Source organism: Cucurbita maxima, unplaced genomic scaffold (genome assembly GCF_002738345.1).
Source record: "Cucurbita maxima cultivar Rimu unplaced genomic scaffold, Cmax_1.0 Cma_Scf00021, whole genome shotgun sequence".
NCBI classification, from domain to species: Eukaryota; Viridiplantae; Streptophyta; class Magnoliopsida; order Cucurbitales; family Cucurbitaceae; genus Cucurbita; species Cucurbita maxima.
The window spans coordinates 3833926-3857163 of NW_019272037.1; the positions used below are offsets into that span (position 1 = coordinate 3833926).

General features: G+C 37.5%; 6 protein-coding genes and 1 long non-coding RNA gene across 14 annotated transcripts; 4 read left to right on the plus strand and 3 right to left on the minus strand.

Moving 5' to 3' along the window:
- The first annotated feature begins 796 nt into the window (after positions 1-796).
- LOC111495734 lies at positions 797-2365 on the plus strand. The gene has a single exon (XM_023145891.1). It carries the CDS (start codon positions 797-799, stop codon positions 2363-2365), a length of 1569 nt encoding a protein of 522 aa, XP_023001659.1.
- Positions 2366-3196: 831 nt separating this feature from the next.
- On the plus strand, positions 3197-7736 carry LOC111495022 (shootin-1-like). Of its 7 annotated transcripts, none has more exons than XM_023144881.1 (9): positions 3197-3473; positions 3865-4004; positions 4297-4356; positions 4608-4710; positions 5290-5872; positions 6311-6443; positions 6633-6800; positions 6898-7002; positions 7422-7736. In XM_023144881.1, the coding sequence occupies exons 1-8, from the start codon at positions 3398-3400 to the stop codon at positions 6952-6954; spliced, it is 1320 nt and encodes a 439-aa protein (XP_023000649.1). In that variant the 5' UTR covers positions 3197-3397; the 3' UTR covers positions 6955-7002; positions 7422-7736. The 7 variants fall into 7 exon arrangements, with proteins under 7 accessions (XP_023000649.1, XP_023000655.1, XP_023000653.1 ...); XM_023144885.1 differs by having other exon boundaries at positions 3390-3512; XM_023144883.1 differs by having other exon boundaries at positions 3390-3512; positions 3879-4004.
- A 771-nt stretch (positions 7737-8507) lies between these two features.
- On the plus strand, positions 8508-10970 carry LOC111495025 (SNAP25 homologous protein SNAP33-like). The gene is made up of 6 exons (XM_023144889.1): positions 8508-8743; positions 9074-9579; positions 9783-9876; positions 9965-10092; positions 10397-10494; positions 10602-10970. Exons 2-6 carry the CDS (start codon positions 9118-9120, stop codon positions 10699-10701), a joined length of 882 nt encoding a protein of 293 aa, XP_023000657.1. The 5' UTR covers positions 8508-8743; positions 9074-9117; the 3' UTR covers positions 10702-10970.
- Positions 10971-11542: 572 nt separating this feature from the next.
- Positions 11543-13307, plus strand: LOC111495024. Its single transcript, XM_023144888.1, has 5 exons — positions 11543-11743; positions 12016-12362; positions 12440-12578; positions 12731-12812; positions 12891-13307. The coding sequence occupies exons 1-5, from the start codon at positions 11562-11564 to the stop codon at positions 13089-13091; spliced, it is 951 nt and encodes a 316-aa protein (XP_023000656.1). The 5' UTR covers positions 11543-11561; the 3' UTR covers positions 13092-13307.
- LOC111495026 lies at positions 11592-11922 on the minus strand. The gene is made up of 3 exons (XR_002720264.1): positions 11907-11922; positions 11750-11813; positions 11592-11633 (listed from the first exon to the last, which is right to left on the minus strand). It is a non-coding gene; the product is annotated as an uncharacterized LOC111495026 (long non-coding RNA).
- A 286-nt stretch (positions 13308-13593) lies between the features above and the next one.
- Positions 13594-17405, minus strand: LOC111495740. Its single transcript, XM_023145902.1, has 2 exons — positions 17072-17405; positions 13594-16482 (listed from the first exon to the last, which is right to left on the minus strand). The coding sequence occupies exon 2, from the start codon at positions 16453-16455 to the stop codon at positions 13645-13647; it is 2811 nt and encodes a 936-aa protein (XP_023001670.1). The 5' UTR covers positions 16456-16482; positions 17072-17405; the 3' UTR covers positions 13594-13644.
- Positions 17406-18207: 802 nt separating this feature from the next.
- LOC111495741 lies at positions 18208-22187 on the minus strand. 2 transcript variants are annotated; one of them, XM_023145904.1, is made up of 4 exons: positions 21814-22187; positions 21468-21513; positions 20447-20738; positions 18208-20278 (listed from the first exon to the last, which is right to left on the minus strand). In XM_023145904.1, the coding sequence occupies exons 3-4, from the start codon at positions 20693-20695 to the stop codon at positions 18377-18379; spliced, it is 2151 nt and encodes a 716-aa protein (XP_023001672.1). In that variant the 5' UTR covers positions 20696-20738; positions 21468-21513; positions 21814-22187; the 3' UTR covers positions 18208-18376. The 2 variants fall into 2 exon arrangements, with proteins under 2 accessions (XP_023001672.1, XP_023001671.1); XM_023145903.1 differs by having other exon boundaries at positions 20447-20746; positions 21408-21513.
- Positions 22188-23238: the final 1051 nt, after the last annotated feature.

The following is a 23238-nucleotide window of genomic DNA, read 5'->3' on the forward strand; positions in this document are numbered from 1 at the left end:
TCGTTTATATGAAGACAAAGGAAGGAATTGTTAGGGAAGACAGTTAGTTTAGGAGGTTCCTGAGGCATCGGGATAGTCAGCAGTAAGCAGGAGAGATGTTGAGCCATTGGATTTGTGGGTCGGTTGAGTTGGTGCACGTGCTCCTTGCTTTCTTCTTATTTACCCCTCTCTTTATCTTTGCTTTCATGCATGGATTTCTCCTCCCAACATAGCCCACAGAGAGGGAGAGAGGGAGAGAGAGAGAGAGAGAGAGAGAGACAGAGCCTAAGCCTAAGCTTAGAGCTCCCCTTTCAATTTTTCCACCATGCTTTGTTCATCTCCATCATTGGCAATAAAGTGGCACCTCCGCAAACTTCTAACATTTTTCTTTCTTTTCTTTTGCCTTTAATACTCCTCTCCCTTAAAACTTTCAACTGCCCGAGAGAAGCTAGTGGTGAGAGAAAAAAGCTAGTTGAACTACATTAACCAAGCTTCCCTTTTTCCACCTTTTGTGCATCAGATCCTGTTCTTTCTCCATGACTAGAATTCATCAAATCTGAGATGGGATTTCTGTCATCAGATCACAAAAGGAAAAAAGAAAGCAAAGATCAAGCTTGCTGTGCTGTGCTGTGATGGAGTTTACTACTTTACTCACTAAATTTGAGCTCTCCACTTCAATTGTTTGATCTGGGTCATCTTCTCTTTGTTTTTTCTTTCTGTTTCTGAGCTTTGGCTTTAGCATTGTTACAGCTGCTTTGGCTGGATTTTGGATCTCTGCTGCTGCTGCTTCTTCTTCCTTGAATTCTATTTCTTCTCGATGGGGGCTGATCGAGAGTTCAAACACTTCTGCAAGCTATGCAACAGAAGCTTTCCTTGTGGGAGATCTTTAGGAGGTCACATGAGGTCCCATTTGTTCAACAGTCAAGCTGAAGCTGGCGAAAATCTGAAGAAGATAAATTTGAAAAAAGCTGGAAGAAGAAACTCTGACATGGATAAGTTTCTGGGAGCTGGCGTTTCTGATGGTTATAGTCTTAGAAAGAACCCCAAAAAAACTAGCAGGCTTGCTGAATTCAGTGCTGAGGACAGGTTTTGCAGAGAATGTGGTAGAAGCTTTCAGTCCTGGAAGGCTCTGTTTGGCCACATGAAATGTCACTCCACAGAAACTGAGAGAGTGTCTAGTAATTTGGAGTTTGATAGCCAATCAGACAAAGAAATTGCAGCTGCTAATCGTGGGAAGAGATCTAGGAGGAGACAAACAAGGTACATGGCTGCTGAAACTTCATCTTCCTTTTCATTTGCTAATGCCACTGCTGCTGCTGCTGCTGCTGCTTCTTCATCTGTTTCTGATCATAATGATCAAGAACAAGAAGAGGTTGCTTTGTGTTTAATGATGCTTTCTAAAGATGTTGGTGGTTTTCATTCAACCACCGAGTCTTCTGACAACAACTGTATGCCTAAACAAGCTCCCCCTCTGGTCCCAAAAACTCACTTCTCCAAAGCTGTTGAAGCTATTCCTACCATATGCATGGGGAATGAGATGGTGAGATTGACAGAACTCCATAGCAGAAAGTTGGAGCTCAGTGATATGGAATCTGGGTATCTCAAATTTGAAGGATCAAACACAGAATTCAGTGATTCCGCTGTTAAGATGAACAAGAACAACGAGAAATCCCAGCATGATGACAGATTTGGATCAAGTTCCAACAACCAAACTTACTTTAACCAACCACAGTTCATTTCCAGTAAGTTCAATTCAGATCAGAGAAAATTCCATGAGCTATCTAATGGGGAATTGAGGTCAAATTCCCTAAGAAGATCAACACCCAATGAACTAAACTCAGAAGCATATGAAAGCAAAGGAAAGAGAAGCAAATTCCAGTGTAGTTCATGCCCCAAGATCTTTCACTCATATCAAGCACTTGGTGGGCATAAAGCCAGCCACAAGAGAACCAAAGGATGCTTGGCTTCAAAGACGGAAAACAGTGAAAATAGCAACGAAACAGAGATATCGAACGACCCAACATTCGAAAGTAAGTCCACAGCCACAGTCATAGAGATGGAAAATCAGCAGGAATCAGACAGTCACATGGGGTATGAGAAAAAGAACAGAAAGCATCACCAATGCTCCATTTGCTTCAAGATTTTTAGTTCAGGCCAAGCTTTGGGCGGCCATAAGAGGTCCCATTTGATAAGTGGGTCAGAATCCAGGAACAAATTGCCACAAACCACACCGATTGAGAAACCAAAGGCAGAAAAAAGAGACTTTCTGGATCTGAATCTCCCTGCGCCCATCGATGAAGAGGGCAGCAGCCATTTGGGGTCTCTCGAGCCATGGTGGGTCGGTGGAAGCCATTCGCACGAGCAGGCATTAGTGGGTTTGATTTGAGTGCTTCATTGCTTGCGGCTGCAGGCATTGTACAGTAAACTCTTCACCTTTCCTTACGATTCATTGATTCTTTACAGATTTCGGAATCGAAGCTATAACTCTTCTGAATGAATCCGATGGATTTTGTAACAATTTGTGAGATTGCATAACTCCAGCAATGGAAATGGGTTTTTGATCATTTTGGATTAGATTCAGAAATCGTTTGTGCTCGTCCATTCAATATGCTAAACTCAAATTCACAGTAATTTAATTCGAATATGTTTAATGAAAACTACTAATTGTAATTAAACATAATTTAAACAATAATGTCGCCTTTTCAAATCTTCATGGATCCAAGATGTGTAACCAACTTTTTTGGTGCATTTAAGTACTTCCAATAGGCTTAAACTTTGGCACATTATGGATGTTGGATGGTCTTTTTGATTTAATTAAGCTTTCTTTACATGTAATTAAGCACTAAACATTATGAGTAGGGAGATTATTTCATTAACTTGTTCAACATTTTTATATGATTTTGTTGAAATGTGAATGGACACCTTAATTAACTCGCTTCACTTAATGGGTAATTATGAATAATTTAAATTTAAATAAATGAAGCGAGTTAGATGAATTTATTATTATTATTATTATTATTATTATTAAATAATTATTTTTTTTATAACATAACAAAACATCTATTTCATAATTTCTCTAAGGTAAGGATATAATAATAAACATATTTATTTATATTTTGATTTATACACTTAAAAATTCGTTGGAGTTTTTTTTTTTTTTTTTTTTTTTTTTTTGGAATATATAAATGTTAGGAATATTAAGGAAATTAAAGTAATTAATTCGTTTGATTTATTACATTTTAAAATTAATTTAATAAATGGCTTTTCAAAATATAATCGGATCCTTTGAACTCTCAGAAAGGCCCAAATCAATTCAATTCAATTTCACCGTCATGACTCATGCCCGCTTAAAGTCACCGCCATTTCTTGGTCTGGCAATGGACCCGACCATTATTGGAAATCAAATCAATGTTGATGCATGTTTTTGATTGTTATTGAATTGGTTCCGAGAATTCAAATTCGATCCGAAATTACGAAGTTATCGATATTCTCAGGTACGCATCTTTCGGAGGATAAAGTTAGCTTTCGCTAAGGTACTTTCCCGTGTAATCTTTTTCAGCTTCCGGTAGTTAGAAGTAATGTAGTGTTCATTGTTCAATATAGTTTGCGTATGGATTACTTGCTTGAATGGATTTTTGGTTTGTTGAAATGAATTAGTTGAACCGTGTTATCTCCTTTATCTCTAATTGTTTGCAGCTGTGGACCTTTTCTTGAAAATTGAAATTGACGTTTTTTATTTTCATTTAGAACTGAAAACTGTAGTTTTCTTTTCCCTTCAATTCTCTTTCTTCCCCACGGGAATTAGTTCATGGTCATGCTTTAGCAATTGCTACAAATAATTTTGTGTTTTACGTTTACCTCATAGACTTTAATGTCTTCTGATAGTTTTGCATGTCCAGGTACTTGCCCCTGTGCATTCCTCTAAGTCGAAGGATTTTGTTTCACCAATGTTGAGTCGCAGGAGCAGTAGCTGTAGTTCATCTGATTTAGAGGAACTTATAGAGATTGAGACAAGATGTCGGCAGGTATATTTTCTGTATACTTGCTGAAAGTTTCTCTCTTGAAACGAGTTTGGAAATTAAAATGACTAGAAGTGATTGCTTCACATTATAGGGATTATTCCAATTTAGATTTTTTAAATGTCTCTAATATTGGCTCAAGTTTGGCCATAAAGCCCCCTTTTCTAAAAAAAAGACAAAAGATTAATGTTTCTAAGTATTATACGTGTCCTGCATATTTGGACAAATTTGATGGATTTGGGCCTTTTCTATCTCTTTTAAGCTTTTTCTTTAATTGGTATCACTTTTAACTATGCAGCTAAAGAAAGAAAAGGACACACTAATAGATTCACGGCCTCAAAGCTTTGAATTGATAAGGGTAAGTTTGATGCTGAATGTTTTCCCTCGGTTACGATGCAGAATGTGATGGAAGCCTTAAATATGCTTGATGTTTTTTCAACTCTCAGCAGCTCTTTGGATGACTTTAGTGAATCAAGATTGTTTTATATCGTCACTTTATGTTGCTTTTTCATGCCTATTCAGTTTATCTGAAATGAGCACTTGAAATTCAATGTAGACATTTCAATTATCATCCAGATGAACTTAATGATTTTTTACTGTCTGATGCAGCGACTAGAACTACATGTGAAATCCTTATCAGAAGCACGCGAGGAAGACAGGCTATGCATTGAAAACTTGGAGGAGCGGTTAACAAACTGCACTCAGGAAATAGGTAAAGGATGTTGTCTGTAATGTAGCGTGTAGGAGACTACTTCTAAATTGAACTCTTGTAAATGAGCATTTGAGGAACCTTTTAAAATCATTTATAGGCTAAATTGAGAAGTCTATCTTATCAATGAACTTACTGAAATGGACATTTAATAACAATGGTCGGATACATAAAGACAATAATATAATTTATTAAAGAGCTTATGTTTAAATAGATATTAAAAAGACAAGTAGATTCATTCAACGGAAAGTATCCAAATGATCATATTTCCTTAATTTTGGAACTATGGTTGCTGGGCACCACGAAAATCTCGATCCTTTTTAGCACTAGCTGAACCTTCTGTGTTCGGTATAGGGGTTTAAAGATATGCGTAGTTATGTGTGTATACATATTTAGGTTTTTTAAACGGGTGTTTGCTGTTGAATATTATTGCATTTCAGAATCATTAATGATTCTAGGAAAATGATGATTGTTGAATTTCTGGCATGGTTTGATGTCTGTGGCAGTGTGCTGTCCTCCATTCTTGACATATATTCTTATGAGTCTTTTTTTAACATAGTCCAAAAACAACATTCACCACAGATTACCTCCAGGATCAATTATGTTTAAGGAACACAGAATTAAACTACCTGGTTGATCACATTGAAAACCTCGAATTTAAATTAGTTCACATGGTGCGTTTGCAAGTAAGGGCTGGCAAGTTAGAGGAAGAGGTGAAGCGTTCAAACTTAGAGTCCTTCTTCTTGATGCAGAAATTGGATGACAAGGAAAAGAAGCTACGAGAATCAAATTCCAATGTAGAAAAACTTGAGGAGTCCATCTCATCTATGACATTGGAGTCTCAATGTGAAATTGAGATTATGAAATTGGATATGGTGGCCATGGAGCAGCGTTTCTTAGAAACTAAGAAAGTTCAGGAAGAGGCTCTTCATCTGAATGATAAAATGGATAGATTGATTTGGCAGCTTCAGAATGCACAGAAAAATATCGAGTCTCTGGAGAAAGAAAAAAAGGAACTTCAAAGAGAGCTGGATATGACAACAAGAAATGCCTCCACATTTTGTCGAAGTGTTGAGGAATTGATTGAAAACAAGGAAAGATCACAAAATACTGTGTGTTCCTCAAATGTCCAGGATAGCAAGTTGACATCACTACTTGAGACTAGGTATTGATATAAATTCAAAAATCCATGGTCTCTGCCTTTTGATTCTCATTACTTTGGGAAGTATGTTCGAACTTCATTGTACACCATATTTGTTGGCTCATAAGGTTTTTTTCATCACAAACCTCAATGGTTATAATGAAGTTTCCTTTTAAATGATAGGCCTTGGCGGAGTTTAATAGTAATAAAGGGTCCAGATTGTATATTGGCTGCTAGTTATTTTGAGTTGTTATGATCCTGATGAAGTTACCTTCTGTTGGTGTCATCATATTTTTCTTCGCTTCGTACCTGTTTTCCTTCTAAATTCTAAACAATGACCTTCCTCGCCAGTTAGAACAAAATCTGGTCCTAGAGAATCCATTAATATACGTTTGAAATGCTAATTCAAAAGTGGATGCAAATTCTTTGCCATCATTTACACATTATTATCTTATGTGACAGTTGTGGCGAACTCTTGGGCCATCTTATTCCAAAATTAGCAGTTGCACTATTTGCAGATGCAAATTCAGAAGTCAAAATGAATGTGATGGCAAAGCAGATACAAGATTATGAACTTCTTGTGAAGAAACTGAAGGTATGATGCATTCAATCGTCTTTGATAACTACAGACAGATGCAAGATTCTCATTGAGACTCCATTTGCTTTTTCCTAATTTTGAACTGCCTAAAAGAATCCATTTGGTTGAGTCGATTGGTTCTTTTTGTAGACAATATGATTCTGTTTATTTGAAGCCTCCAGGTTGTAACATTCTAGTGGTTGACAGGAGGAGTTAAGAGAGGAGAAGTTGAAAGCAAAAGAAGAAGCAGAGGACCTTGCTCAAGAAATGGCTGAGCTAAGGTACCAAATTACTGGTTTGCTTGAAGAAGAGTGCAAGCGCCGGGCTTGCATTGAACAGGCGTCTTTACAGAGAATTTCTCAGTTAGAGGCACAGGTATTCTGCCTGGGTTTTTAAAGTCTTATATCCCATCTGAAGCACCGTATCTTTTTTTCTTTTTGTTTTTTTTTAACTAACAGCTGCTTCTTTTTAGGTTCTAAAAGAACGGAACAGATCATTTGCTGTCGCAAGGTGCATGTGCGAGATATAGTAGTTGGTGATAAATTAAAAGCTGCTCGAGGAAGAATGTGAATCAGAGGTTTGCATCGCTTTACTATTTCTTCGATATTTAGTATTAGCATGACAATTGAATTGCCTTTCGGTACCAGCTTCGTGCTCATAAAAAAATGAGCAATTTCATTACAGAAAACGGGGGAAAAAAAAAAGTTATCATGTCAGTAGTTATGTGAAGAGAATTAAATCACTGGACTTATCCTTGACTGTGAGAGATGCCCTCTGCAAATATTTATATCGTATTAATGCTGGCTAAGAATAGAACAGTTCTGATTAGTGGAATCCTAGTGTCATCATTCTTTTAACGTACCTCTTTCCCATTCGTTGGCTCCAACTCATCCTCTTCAATGAAGTAGCTTACTCTCTTTTGAGTACCTTTGGTACGGGACTGGTGAATTTTACTTGCAAACAATGACTGCTATATTTTCCTCTTGGCTTTCCCAGATGTTGTCGCAAATGACTCCTATATTTTCCTCGTGCATTGTTGCTACAACCAAGAATATGAAGTACATTAGCTTTGCGCAGTTCTTTCTGGCAGCTCTGATCCTAAATTTCTGATCAGAGTGCCTCCTTCTCACGAGTTATGTGATGAAAACTTGTTTGAATTAACATAATGTCCTCACTGTTGTAGATGTATATGTATATGTATTTGTATTTGTATTTGAAGCAAGACAAGAATGCTGTATTTGTGCATTTTGCAATATGGGAGGTTTTGTAGGCGCCCATTCCTTGTTTTAATTCCCTCATTACTTCTACTCATCTTGTTTTGCCATAAATTAGCTCAGTGGCAACAATTACTAATGTGGGAAAGCTGGTGGTGCGTCTGGTGACCGGTGATGCTAGGCTGATGGGAGCTATGTAATGCTCTAATTCAAATGGGACTTCAATATAAAGTAATACCCCCCTCTCTCCATCTCACCCATTTGGATAAGATTTATGGATGGCTACGGACAAGTTGATAAAAGCAGACTTTTCTTTTTCCTTCCTAATTTACTAGTATACTGATGTCTAATAATAACATGAAAGCAAGGTCTTAAAATGTAAATTTTAGTATTTTACCAGTAATAATATTAGTAATTTCAAATGTTACGAGGATAGGGTATGATGTTACGATCTTTTAACTCTCCACTTCTTTTGAGTTATTTTTATATTAACATTTTACCCGATCTTATTGAGTAGAAAAAAAGAGTTTGTGATCTCACTTGTACACTAAAGTTAGACAAGTTTTATTTTAGCTGTTAGAGTTGGAAGATTTTTTGTTTCTTTTCCGGAGATAAATTTGAAGGTAAAGATTAGCGAAAATAAAAGTTATAAACGAAATAACAGAAAATTGAAGGCCATAAGTTAAAAAGGAGAAAGAGGGCAAAGATATAGTTCATTAGATAGTGAAAGTTGACTTTCTAACGCGATCAAAGTTGAATTTCACTATGAGATTATTCATCGCTCCCTAATTTTTGACCAAATCCATCAACACTGTTTGATCATTTTTTTTACCCAAAAGATGAATAAGCGGTTAATGACGTAAGGTTTGTTTACAGCGCGTCTCAATCGTTGAACTTCCTCGTGGGTGCTAGTTTCCTCTTTCAACAATTTTCTCAAACGCGGTTTCTTGATTGATTTTCTCGTTGCCCAAGTCGTCTATTTTGAACCAACCCACCTCTCTCCATCGCGCCCTTAAATTCTACGATTCGGTTTTGATTTTGCAGTTTCTTAGATTTTTGGGTTTGTGGAATTGTTCTGTTCTCTTCGTTCTCTGAACTCTCAAGGTACTCGAATTCTTTTCTTTCTTGGATTTTTGTATCTGGGAATTCATCATCAACTCCCTTCTTCGCCTTTACATGATTTTGTTTGTTAGCTTCTTGTCCAGTTTAGTTTTTGATCGTGCTATCATCTCTTCTGTTAGTACATCCATTTTGGATCAATTTCTCCTGGAACCACTGCTATTCCATAATCCAAACTGATTGAAGTTGTTTAAATAAGAATCTAAATCTTAGAGCATCCCACTGTTCTTCAATGAAATTGACTGTTTTGATCGATTTTCCCTTATTGTATTTTGTTTCTTCTGCTGACATGATCTTGATATCTTCCATTTCCAGGAAAAAACTGTCACCAATTTTTTGCATTCTAAACCCTTGGGAAAATGTTTGGTTCAAGGAAGGGTCATTTGAGGATAGGGAAACATGGTTCTACCCCGAACCCTTTTGAGTCTGACGATGGTGTTAAAGCTAAGCAAAACCAGGTTTCTGCACAAAGGACTTCGTCAGACCCTTCATTAGTGGCGGAAAATTTTGGCTCCAATCCTTTTGATGATGATCATGGACATGCTCCCTCTTCTTCAAGTTCACTAACTTGGTCAGAAAGGAACAAGTACAAGAATGATTTCCGTGACTCGGGAGGAATAGAAAACCAATCAGTGCAGGAGCTGGAGAATTATGCTGTTTATAAGTCTGAAGAGACAACAAAAGCAGTGAATGGCTGTCTAAAGATTGCTGAAGAGATAAGGGATGATGCAACCCAAACTTTGGTTGCCTTGCATCAGCAGGGTGAGCAAATTACCAGGACTCATGTGGTTGCTGCTGACATTGATTATGACCTCAGTCGGGTATGTTTGAAATCCCATTTATTCACTTTCATGTCTCGGGAGGACTCGACGAAACGCCAAGGATTTGATCTTGGTGTTTCTGTAGTCTAGAAATTACTAGCATTAACTTTGCCTGTATATGTTAAGCTCTGTCGTCTATTTGTTTGATGAGTTAATCTCCAGTCACTTATTCTAAGTGAGTCTTTTCATGAATGCAACATCAGGGAGAGAAACTGCTGGGAAATCTAGGGGGAATGTTCTCTAAGACATGGAAGCCAAAGAAAACTCGACCAATATCAGGACCTGTTATAAGCTCAGGTTAGCCACTTTCTGCTCATGAGATTCAGGGTTAGATGGTAATTTGTTGAAGCTCTGTGCAACTGATCTGTTTACTCCCATTTTGTAGAGGATTTAGTAAGAAGAAAGGGTAACCACATGGAGCAGAAGGAAAAGTTGGGATTGACACATCATAAGGGCCGGACCAATACAAAAGCTGCATATGCCGAACCTACCAGTGCAATTCAAAAAGTTGAGGTTTGTATTTGCTATCTGTAAATGGTTACTTCAAAACGGTACATTGGAGCATATCAACCTAAACATAGTTCAACTAGTTAAAATATATATCTTCGACCAAGAGGTCAAAAGGTTCGAAATGTACCACCCTCTCAGCTTACGGGTGGCAGGAATTATTGCATTTGGCATAGATTTGTGGTTTTAGTCATTCTTGAAGATACTGTTGCACAAATCTGTACCATGATACCCAAAGCATAATGATCATTTCCAAAATGCAGTATCATTCGTCTTACATATGCTTTGTGTTTGAAAAATACATACACAGGTAGAAAAGGTGAAGCAAGATGATGCACTATCTGACATGAGCGATATCTTGGTAGAGCTGAAGGAAATGGCTGTAGACATGGGTTGTGAAATTGATAGGTTAGTTCGTTTCTATATTCCATAATAACTCGTGTGCACCTTGCAAGTCAAGGACATAAAGACAAGTGTGTACATTAGATATTGATATGATTTGTTGCTTATTACAGGCAGAACCATGCTCTGGATCACGCTTCTGTTGATGTTGAGGTGATTGGTGACCGAGTTAAAGACGCCAACCGACGGGGTCATCGTCTGCTCAGGAAATAGAGTTCAAGGCCCTCACATTTGTGATTAGCTTGCTGATACTTATGTACATCTTCCATTTTCCTAGCTTTGTAGTCTTTTTACTTTCAGAAATAGGTATTATACCCCATGTCCTAGCTGACGTTTTGTGTTTGAGATCACTAGTTACTTGACTAGGACTAGAAGGTAACTGCACTGATTTTATCATTCTTAGTTCATCTTGAGCAGTGTATACAAACAACCACATTCGAACAATTTCATTTCAATAAATTAGAAACGTGCATTTTCGAACACGGGATTGTTTACCGATCTGAGTTCTGATGGGTTCAAATTCCTAGAACCCCAGACAAACCTACCAGAAAAAAATAGAACGCAGAGGGCCTGGGCGCTTCGGAACCTCGAGCTGAGCTCTGCCATTGGTGTAGGCGGAGTATATCGTTGAAGGGTCAGAGAGGCTCTGACTTTCTCGGAAGGTATCAATGGTGCAGGGTATGGTGTACTCTCTGATGTTGTAATCGGGAAATTGATGCGCTATTCGCAGGAGAGAACGAAAGAGTGAGAGCGAGAGACGAAAAGTATACTTGAGATCTCCATTTTCCCACCATATCTTCTCTTACATTCAACTACCCCATAACTAATCTGAAGATCATCCCTGCCCCAAATAATTTTTTATCATAAACTTATGATCATCCACGTTCTTGAACTTGTTCTTTTTAACTCTAAAAATCATAGCTTTTGCAGATTTATTAATGATTAATATGGAGAAATCCTAGACGAAAAGAAGGGTTCCATTTTTTAAAATTTGGGAAGTGGGTTAAGCTAAACAAAGAGAAAAAGAAGAAAAAGGTTTTGAGTGTACATAGAAATAGAATCAATGGAAGGCGATGAAGAAGAAAATGCCTTGCTTCGGAATGGAGTTGAGTGCACAGAAGGCATTTCCTCGCTTCGCAACTTTCCTGCGTAAAGACACAATACATATTAACTTCAGAAACAGTTTCAGAAATTTGAGAGGTATCGATATAAGCTTTAGATTTCAGCACATGGAAACTTTGACTCATCAAAGAAGGTATACTTTTCTTGTCTCTTGATCTCCATTCCCAGTTTGAATATTTGATGTATGTTCATCACTCTTTCATCTGGTTCATCATTTACAACCCAGAAAGTTTTACAAGAGATAAAATGATAAGAACCATTGAAACAGAAAAGTAATCAAATCAGATCTCTGTCACCATTGGCCAAACTCAGCTCAGCTTAGGTTCTACAACACCAAAGAGTTTCCTCTTCTTGTCCTCTTTTATTTGAATACTGAAAGTAATATGGCTATTGACTGCTTTGTAGGCTGAGTTTTTCGGATTCAGGACGACATAACAAAGATGCTTCCATCAAACCAAGAGATGGAATTCCACAGCAAAAAACAAGATCCTCCAAAGAGGGTACTGATAAAAAGGAGTCCAAGAAGTTACGGTGGTATTTTGCAAACGAAATGAATGAGGATTATGATTCAAGGGATTTAGAGTTTGCCACTGCAGCAGCATCAGCTGCATTTGCAATTCGCTCACAAGAAGAAACTGATTTACAATACCAGAAAAAGAAGAGAGGAAGTCTGGAAACGCCATTAACAAAGGTTAAAACCAGAAAAGATGGCATAACCAGGCGACCGTCTAACAAAGAAACAACAAATCCTGGTAAAATTTAAACATAGAGCTTAGAAATTTCCTATAAGAATTTCTTGTCACAAAAAGTATCATGTTCATTACACTAGGCCAATCTTCAATAAAGAAGCCAACGGGACATGAAAAGGACTCGATAACTGGAATGCCTTTATCGCCACCAAGACGAAGCCTTGTAGAAACAAGAGCTGATGTGTGGGAGAGACATAACATGGAGAAGATTAGAAAAAGGTATATACTAATTTCTGCATTAATCAATATTCAGGAGTGGACCTCACAGTTCCAAGTTCTCAAGTTCATGAAACACTTGCACTAAAAGATTTCTCACCTTAATCCTGAAACTTGCTTATGGAGTTCTTTTCTAAGACAATCTCATATTTCAGGTACGAAAAGATAAAATTGTCAATTCATGCCTGGGAGAATAAGAAGAAAATGCATGCCAAACTTCATAAGGAAAAGAAAATGGTCTTACCCCACCTTTTGGATGTTTTCCTTACTATAATACATTTTAATGTCAACTGAAAAAAACTTCTGTTCATGAAGGCTGAATTGGAGAACAAGAAGGCACTGTTTCTGCAAAATTACCAGGACAACATAGTACGAATCGACCAGATCACGGGGGGAGCAAGGACACAACTAGAACAAAAAAGAAGAAGGGAAGAGAAGAAAGCAAGAGAAACAGCTAACCGAATCAGGTCGACCGGAAGACTTCCTGTGACTTGTTTCTGCATCCAGTATCACTAACAATGAGACAGTCCTGGTGAAAAGAGAAGCATCAAATCATGCAGCTCCTATTCACTTACACTTCACCTAACAAATTCCAATCCAAAATCAATATCAAGTCATTGTGATGTTGTGTAAATTGTTTTTTATGTTTCTTTCATTGTGGCCTCAAACTCACTCTCAAAGAATGATAGATTTGATTGCATAAACAGAGATAAGTACAGCTTTAATCTTCTAGAATTTTTGCATTGATGTGAGTTTGGTATGGCACAAAATCATGGAGCAAATTAATCAATCATTTCACTTTTTAAACAATAATAATAATGAATCCACCACACAATAAATATAATTTTCCAAAAAAAATAAAAAAAAAAACTTCACTGAAATAACTCAACCCTTCTTCACATTGGCCATATCATTTCGATCAAAGTCTTTTACTTTACTCTGATGTCACATTTGATATATAAATAAATAAATATATATATATATATATATATATATATATATGAATATATTACCCTTTCCAGATTGTTATATACATGAAATATTATATCTTTATCATACAGCTTATATATTATGCAACACCTGCTGCAGGGGGTCTTGTATCCTGTAATGATATCACAGTTTCAAAGGCACCAACCAATGCCTTGACCTTACTGTTCCTGGTCTGTGCAAGCTTGCTTGCAGTCTCTTCAATGACATTATTAAGCAGATTTAGGGTTTCTTTCTTTCCTCTCGAATCCTGATGTCTAAGAACAACTCTCTCAGATTTGAGTCTACTAGAAATGAATTTTCCCTCGATAGTTTCCTTCCTCCTAAAGAATTTCTTTCTCTTAAATTCCTTCTCATCTTCCTTCACTTCAATACCATTTTGGTTGGCCTCTTTACCCTTCATGTTTCTCTTTCTTAAATCAACTTTAGGACTTTGAATCTCACCAAGTAAACGTACACGCCGAAATTTAAGCCTCCTTGGCGTACTGGTTTCAGTTTGAAGTTCAAGCATCCTCCCCTTCCTAAACTTCAGCTTTCTAGATTGACTATCTCCAGAATCACTTAGAGCCATCCTTCGGGTCTTAAGCTTGAGTTCCACCTTTGAATTCTCACTTTTTTTCACATCATTTCCTGAAGTAGAGCCACGATGCTCAACATGGACGCGTTCAGATGGGTACCTAGATGAAAATGGTGATGAAGGAGCTGATCGGGTCTCCGTCATATGAGCCATACCAAATCTCTTATGTCTTATACCTTTGAATTCCTTGGATACCGATGGAGACGTTGATAAACTTTTACTTATACCTTTGAATTCCTTGGATACCGATGACGTTGATAAACTTCTAATTATACCTTTGAATTCCTTGGATACCGATGGAGACGTTGATAAACTTCTACTTATACCTTTGAATTCCTTGGATACCGATGGAGACGTTGATAAACTTTTAGGAGTAGTTCTATTTCTAGCACGCCTCACTTTCTTTTTCACTGACAATGGTGGCACTATGGGGGCTCCATCAGACTCTTGTTGATGCTTCAAGCTGTTGTCTGTTGCAAATGAAGATTGTGGTCGAGACACAGCAGTTTGAACACTATTTTTAGCCAATTCCCCTGTTTCATTCTTGGTCGATAAAATTTTAGGACTAGTTCTATTTCTAACACGCCTCACGTTCTTTTTCACTGACCATGGTGACACTATGGGGGCTCCATCAGACTCTATTTGATGCTTCAACCTGTTGTCTGTAGCAAATGAAGATTGTGGTCGAGACTTAGCGGTTTGAACACTATTTTGAACCAATTTCTCTGTTTCATTCTTGGTTGATAAAGTTTTAGGACTTGTTCTACTTCTAGCACGCCTCACATTCTTTTTCACTGAAAATGGTGACACTATGGGGGCCCCATCAGACTCTTGTTCATGCTTCAAGCTGTTGTCTGTTGCAGATGAATATTGTAGTCGAGACTCGGCGGTTTGAACACTATTTTGAGTCAATTCCTCTGTTTCATTCTTGGTAGATAAAATTTTAGGACTAGTTCTATTTCTAGCACGCCTAACGTTCTTTTTCACTGACAATGGTGGCACTATGGGGGATCCATCAGACTCTTGTTCATGCTTCAAGCTGCTGTCTGTTGCAGATGAAGACTGTGGTCGAGACTCGGCGGTTTGAATACATTTTTGAGTCAATGCCTCTGTTTCATTCTTGGTAGATAAAAGTTTAGGATTAGTTCTATTTCTAGCATGCCTCATGTTCTTTTTCACTGACAATGGTGGCAATACGGAGGATCTATCAGACTCTTGTTCATGCTTCAAGCTGTTGTCTGTTGCAGATGAAGATTGTGATCGAGACTCAGCGGTTTGAACACTATTCTGAGCCAATTCCTGTGTTTCATTCTTGGTGGATGGTTCAATCATGTATAAAGTTTTCTCCTCTACATCCTCATTGTTAAATGGATCAGGTTTATATTTTCTGGGATGCTTTGGTCTCTTCAGACCACACCTCCCAATGATTTTCTTATCTGCAATTGTAACACACTTGACACGATTTCTTGGAACACGAAAAAGTACTCGTGGCACCAAGTCCTTCATATCCTCCTCTGCGGATATATTTCTCTCTTGGCATCTACTTGTGCTATTTGTACAACTGCTTGAACTTCCATCTCCATCTTGTTTCTTATCCTTTCGAAGTTCTTTGTTTCTTTTGGTTCGTGAACTAACTCGTCTTGCAAAAGAAGATGCCATCGATCGGGACAAATTAAGTTTTGTCCGACCGTAATGCACCGATGCAGCCTGCACTTCCTTGATAGAAGGTAAAGGCCTTTTTGGAGAGGGAGTAACAATCTCGGGGAAAGAAATTATATCTTCCTTCACGTCAGTAATATTGATAGCATTGTAATCAGGGGAGGACTTTGGAGTGATTGTATTCTGTTTCGCCAACAAAACCATAATCCTCCTCAAATCCCGGCCACCACCTCCCATTGATTTAGCTTTTCTCAAGATTGAACTTGCAGGCTTCCCTTCAAGATCCTGTTTAGCACCATATTTGCAAAAATCATGGCATGAGCCTGTGTGCGGTAGGAGATAGCGAGAGAGAATTTTTGGTTTCATCTTTGGGGTATTAATGTGCACAATAACTTCTACATTGCAACTTTCAGGCTCATTAACCTCCGTAGTGGCTGGGATATCAATGATATCAATGCCTTTCTCCGTGATATCTTCAGGCTCACTGGTCTCTGCAACTGCAATGACAGGGATATCAATGCTTTCCTCGGTGATATCTTCAGGCTTACTGATCTCTGCAACTTCAATGACAGGGATATCCAAGCTCTCGTCTTGTGTAGCTTCATCCCCGCTTACCTCCTCCATAGCAAGAGGTATATCATTGTTCTGCTTCGCCATTAAACGAAAAAATTATTGAGCAGAACCCTGCAGCAGATGAGATTTACTCAGACGAAGGGCATATGATAGACAAACAAACAATCACAACCATGATCATAACGTAACATAATTCTTATATGATTTCACTTTTAAATTGGCATATTCATGAGAATATAAAACTTGCTTCTTAACCCACAAAAGGGAGCTCTTAGCTCAACGATTTCTCCATCTACCAAGAAAGCTAGAATATCCAATGAAATCAATGGCATTTTGCCAATACCGACACATTCAGGGAAGAAGAAAAGAACACAATAACCTGAAAAACCCTCATCATAAAACCGAACAGAACAGAACAGAACAGAGAAGTGCCCACTTGTAATTCGATATTATGTCCTTTCGTACGATCATAACACAGAAAACCCAATAAACTTGCCTAGAAAACTTCCATTTATTCGATCACAATCCTGCATTATACCCAACAACTAATCGAAGTCATTCGAGAAAATGAGGCGAACGCAATTCACATAATGCAAAAACGAAAGCAAAAGAATCAGAAAAGGAGAGGTTACTTAATTGCGCGCGAACGAGAAGAAAAAAGCAAAGAAATCGAGAAGACCACAAAAAGGGTCGTACATACCTTTTTGGTGCAGATAGGTGAGGGAAAAGATTTGGGGTTGTGATGGAGGGAGCTGAATCATATAGGAGGCCGCGTTTTTTGCAGCAAAACAATCTCCCGCTTCCATTTTAGAGCATATGTTACAACCAATCGGGCATGGCGGGCATTGGTAAGCGAGAACCCATTCAAATCAAACCACCATCTTCTTTTCAACTTCATTTTTGGTTTTACACAACTCCCCCAATCATTTCCGCCAACAGTTCCTTCGCAGAATGGCTTAATTAGTTGGTTAATGCCCGGGATTATTACTTTTGATGGGAAAATGGGGATGAAATAAATCAGGATAATAATTTTTTTTGTGGCAATATTATCTTAATATTTCGTAAAATTTTAGAATTACATTTATGTTAGTAAAGATTCTCTAGAACGATGTGACAATTCAAATTTAATCAATCATAATCTTCATGATTATAAGTAAATAGTTTTAAATAGATTGCTAGAATAGCTGGGTTATGATAATCATGAAGATTAAACTCGGATTATCATTATACTAATAATATATCTTACATGAGCGTTGATATACCAATCAAATATTTTGATGTATATTTGTGAAATATGAAAAAGTATTATAGTTGCCCATTACAAATTTTCTATAAAATATTCTAGCTTTGATGTCACAAGGACCGTTTGCTATTATTTAATTGGGCAGTTAAATAATTAATGAATGAGTTAAAGTAGTTGGATAGATGTTGGCTTTATTAGGTATAAATATTCCAGCATATGCAATGATTGTTGTAAGTATTAGTTTGAAGTACTATGATTGTTGTGCAGCTCATAGGTTCCCTTTCTTTGAATCACAAGCAATATAGATAGCTCAACTAATGCTATGATGCTATCCATCCAAAGAGTTCAAGTCAACCGTTAGCTGAAGCTTCTCCTTAAAGTATTTTAAAACGGGTATAACATACAGAGGTTTCCACGTGTTTATAAGAAATGTTTCGCGCCCCTATCCAACCAACATGGTATCTCACAATCTACTCCTTTGAAGGTCATCCTTGCTGGCACACCGCCCCGTGTCTATAAGCATGTAAAAGCTTGGTTGAGTAAAATCCCACAAGCAGAGCACAGAAAACTTGGGTGTAAACTAAAACTCATAAACCAAACCAGCATGAGATGACTTCATTTACCGAAACTACCTGTCTGCATATACAATGGCGGTTTCCTTCTTTCCAGTATAACTTTGTATTAAATGGCACAAACAATGGACTCAAAATGGAGAGCTGAATAGAACTTAGCAAAATTTACAGATCAAATATGATAGTCCAACTATATTTGTCCTAAAATAGTCTTTCTGGTACAAGCTCGATATCTCCGTCCCCTCCGCCGCCGAGTAATATTTCCCCAAACTCTAACCTTTCTTTCTTTATTCTCTACTTCATTGCCACTGCTTACTTGATCCATGATCGACCCTATCACAGCCTCTGTAACTTTTGAAGATGAATCACACAACCGTCTCTTCCCTCTAGTCCATGTCGTTCCGACTCTACTTGGAGTTTTCGCTACACCGTTTATCGAGTGAGAACTTGTGATTTCCATCAGGCCTCCAATTGTCTGAATATCTTCTGTAACCTCGTACCTCGACAAAGTTGTAAGACTTGGAAGAATTTCTGTCTGAAAGTTTTTGCGCTGACCCCGCCTCGCACGACCCTTCCCCAGTTGACACGAAGGTGAAGAAACATTTTTTGTTGCCTCCTCTTGGTGGTTACTTGTTGTCAAGGAACACTCTTCCTCTACTGTTTCCTTCAACTTCAATGTCATGACCTCAAAGTCATCCATGCAATTTGACAAAAGCTCCTCTGAGTCACTGCCATCCTTACATTTCAAGGCTACTTCAGCCTTCTCTGGATCAGCTCCCATTGAAGAAACTATTTCGGCTAACCAGCATAAGGATTCCCATGAAACTTGAACGGACTGACAGCTGGTGATTTTTCGACAATTTTGAGCCACAGATGATGAAATAGAAACCAAAGCTTTTGCTGCAATCGCGTTGAGATCCTCCAACGGTTCGCCATCATCTTCAACTGACTTTAGAAAATGTGATCCAACTTGGTTATCACCAAACTCTCCTGTAGTTGAAGAGTGTTTTCCCTTTCCTGGACTTACAGGTACCTCCAGTTTCATTTCAGTGGAGCAACAAGGCGTGGCCAAAAATTCTTCATTAATGCAGACGTTGAGGTCAATTCGACCTTCGATCCAATTTGCAGAAGCCTTGCAGCATGATTCTTCTTTCACGATCTCGGACTTGGAGACATTACAGAAGCTTCCTTCAAGGGGGTTCACACTACTAGACCCAGTGCGAGATCTCAAGTTCTTAACACTACAGAGATCATCTTCAGCAAGCATTGCATTTCCTATGGAACCTTGTACAGATTTTTTCATAGATGCAGTGGATGATGACAGACTAGAATTTGTAATATCTTTGTCCGGTTGATATCTTTTGCTTCTGTCATAAAAGCTAATCGATTCAGAATAGCCATTGTTAGAGGCTCCATTTCTCCTTCCATGGACATCTGGCTCTGAGAAAACAAGAAATTTTGAATTGGCTTTGCCATTGAGATCATGGAAAAGAATCCCCCTATGGCCAGTAGCATCCTCTAAACCAACAGATCTACAGCCGGGTTCTTCCTCGATGTTAGGAGGATCATTTAAATCGACCGAGATCTTTGTTTTCTCGAATAATGAATCAGTGGTTGAAGAATCCCTATGTAATGAAGCATTCAAATCATGCTTGGAAAGAAAAGGTTTATCACTAATATGAACATTATCAGGCATTCTCTTGAGATGAAAGCATGACATTTCAGGCACTTTTGTCAATTCATCTCTTCCGTTCAATTGTTTTCTGTCAGTTGGAAGTTCAAGATCAAACATCCCATTTCCCAAAATCTTGCTCCTAGATTCCGAAAAATAAGGAGTCTTCGAAGGGGTGTCAGAACCTGTTTGAATGTTCTTCCCAAAACTTGAATGTAGTGAGCTCTTTTGTTCCCCAGAAATAAATAATTGACTGTATGAAGGGAAGTTATGTGCATCCTGAGCACACAATGCATTGACCCGAGACTTGTAAAAATCAGACCGAGTTGTCGTGATGCATACATCATGCTTATGTGATTCCCTCTTCATCTCAGCTATGAACTCACTCTGTCTTTTGTAAAGGCGATGAAGTTCGTAAATCTGGACAGTTTATTGATTTCAGATGAGTTTAAAAGCTCAAACTACAAATATAAGAATATCAGATTTCTAACAAAGCAAACCATGGCAAATATGTGGTAGGATTGGGTAATAGTACATAATTCCATAATGATTCTAAGCCAAAAGATAAATTGCAGACCGAGGATTTACCTGATCCCGAAACATCGCTTCTTGCATTAGCATTATCTGCTTTAACGCGTCTCGACCACATTCAAAATACAGACCAGCTGACAGTGGTGACAAGAAAGCTTTGGAGCTATGTCCACCGTTCAGCATATTATCCTCACTGGTTTGAGACCATATACAGCCACCAACAACTCCTTTTAGATCCCCACTGAAATAAAAATTTGAATAGTTGCCAGAACCCTGCATATTTACTCCAATACCAAGAAGTTCCATAAATAATACAAATGCTTCACTGGATATTCTGGGAGACTAGGACCTGAGTTAAAAAGGGCAGCAATGAATGGTTGATACTGGTAGACACAAGAACAGAATCACCTAGGTTTCTAACATAATATGTAACCGCCCTAGCTTACCGCTAGCAGATATTGTCCTCTTTGAGCTTCCCCCTCAAGGTTTTAAAACGCGTCTGCTAGAGAGAGGTTTCCACACCCTTATAAGAGTCCTCTTTGAGCTTCCCCCCTCAAGGTTTTAAAACGCGTCTGCTAGAGAGAGGTTTCCACACCCTTATAAGAAATGTTTCGTTCCTCTCTCCAACCAATATAGGATCTCACAATCCACCCCCTTGGGAGTCCAGCGTCCTCACTAGCACACTGCCCAGTGTTTAGCTCTGATACCATTTGTAACCGCCCTATCTCACCGCTAGCCAATATTGTCTTCTTTGGACTTTCCCTTCTCAGCTTCCCCTCAAGATTTTAAAATGCGTCGGCTAAAGAAAGATTTTCACACCCTTATAAGGAGTGTTTCGTTACTCTCTCCAACCAATATGGGATCTCACATAATACCAGTTGGTCCACGATTCAAGAAGTTTTGATGGAACTCCAGCTAAAACTTTTGTAACTTCAAATTCCAATATTATACTTTGGCATGTATAGTTAATGATAACATTGTTTAAGACGGAATAAGTTGAGGAGAATCATATATAAGTGAGATCAAAAGCACATCCAAATGGAGACAAAATCTCACATTGAAGTGACACCGTTCTCACCATTTAGTACCAGGAAACTCAGCTTGGCCGTACAAACTTCAAGAGCCTGAATACAAAAAGACAAAGGCCAGATGAAAACGCAGTAGAACAAGTTGAATATATGAAGTTACTAAGATATTGCATAAGAAAAGGGAAGAAAGGTAAACCAAGTCCAGCAGAAACAGAATAACAAACAAAATCTCGCATAAACAATGTGTTAATTCATTCATAGTTCTAAACTGGGTAGAAGATTTCCACAATTAAATTCATTCACTCAGAGCTCAATCGACAGAACCCACCAAAAAAATTCAATAAACTTCAGAAACGAACCAAATCTGAACAACAAAGTTGTATGAAATTGAATCACCTTGTTTAGAGAATGGAAGGGGAAGTAAAGGAAAAAACAGAGAGGAGGCATGGAGGAGAAATCAGGGGGAAGTGGAGGACATTGGGTGAGGAATTACATGGAAAAGGAAATCGGACGCGGAAAGCGGATAAAGTAGGAAATTCGGATCTGGCAAAGAAGGCTGATGGGCCATTTTTTCAAGGAAGATTTAGAGAGAGAGAGAGTAAAGGAAATGAAATGAGACGAACAAAGCTTCCATTACAAGGGACACCATGGCTGTCTGTTACCACTTATCTTGTCTCTATCTTTCCTCCTCTCTAATTTCTGCTCACTTTTTTGGATTTTTTATTACTCCAAAAAAGATTCTGTGATGCTTCACCTTACCCATAAACTAAACCCCTTCATTATCTTTTCTTTAACTGTCATTTCAGTATCATAATTTATCACATTAATTATATATATATATATATATATATCTTTAAATAGTTGCACTACAATTATTATATTTTCGTAATTATTGAAATTTAATTGGTTAAGATATGAATTAAGATATAAAATAAATAAAAAAAAATACATTATTAAGAATCAAATGAATTACCCTAAAAACGTGTGGTTGAATAATGAACTAAAAATTTATGTAAAGGTTAAATTAAAAAATATATAATAATGTAAATTGAAGCCCAAAAAGGTTGGGCCTAGTTGGTTGCCTTGGGCTTAGGCTTTAGAGTCCACTTTTTGAAGATACTAAAAACTTTTTTTATTATTATTATTTTTCAAAACCTAATTTCAATTTTGAAAACATTTCAAAACAATAATAAAAAAAAAAAAATCAATAGGTATAAGTAATGTCTATAAATTTAATTTTTAAAAGGATTATTAAACAAGGTCTAAAAATGATTACTGAGAAAGTTGGTTCCCAAGGTAAATATTTTTTTACAGCGGATAGTAAAAGCAACCCTCCTCTTCAGTAATCATTGTTGGGCTTATTGTGGACCATGCTCCTCTAGAAAGGCCCATAAACGATTTCAGTAGTTGGGACGCCTGACACAACATTTTATTTATTATGAATAATTTTTTTCTATTTTTCTATAAATTAATAATTTATTATAGAAAGGATAATTACAAATATAATTGGAAGTTGAATTTATTAGGCAACAAATTCATATTTAAAAATTTTCAAAGCTTATTATTTGACTCAAAACTCAAATAATAAATCTAGGGTTGGTGCCCCTTGTGGTTCTGGTTATAACAACCATAATATATATATATTTATTTTTTTGATTTATTAATTTTCAAACAACAAAAAGATAAAAAAAAAATCTTGGTAGCCATTTGGACCTAAAAATATAAGGTATTTCATTTATTAGATTAAACTAAATTTGTTGACCACCATTTGCATATTAGGAAGGTTGAAATTTCAAATTATGAAAATAATATATTTAGAGA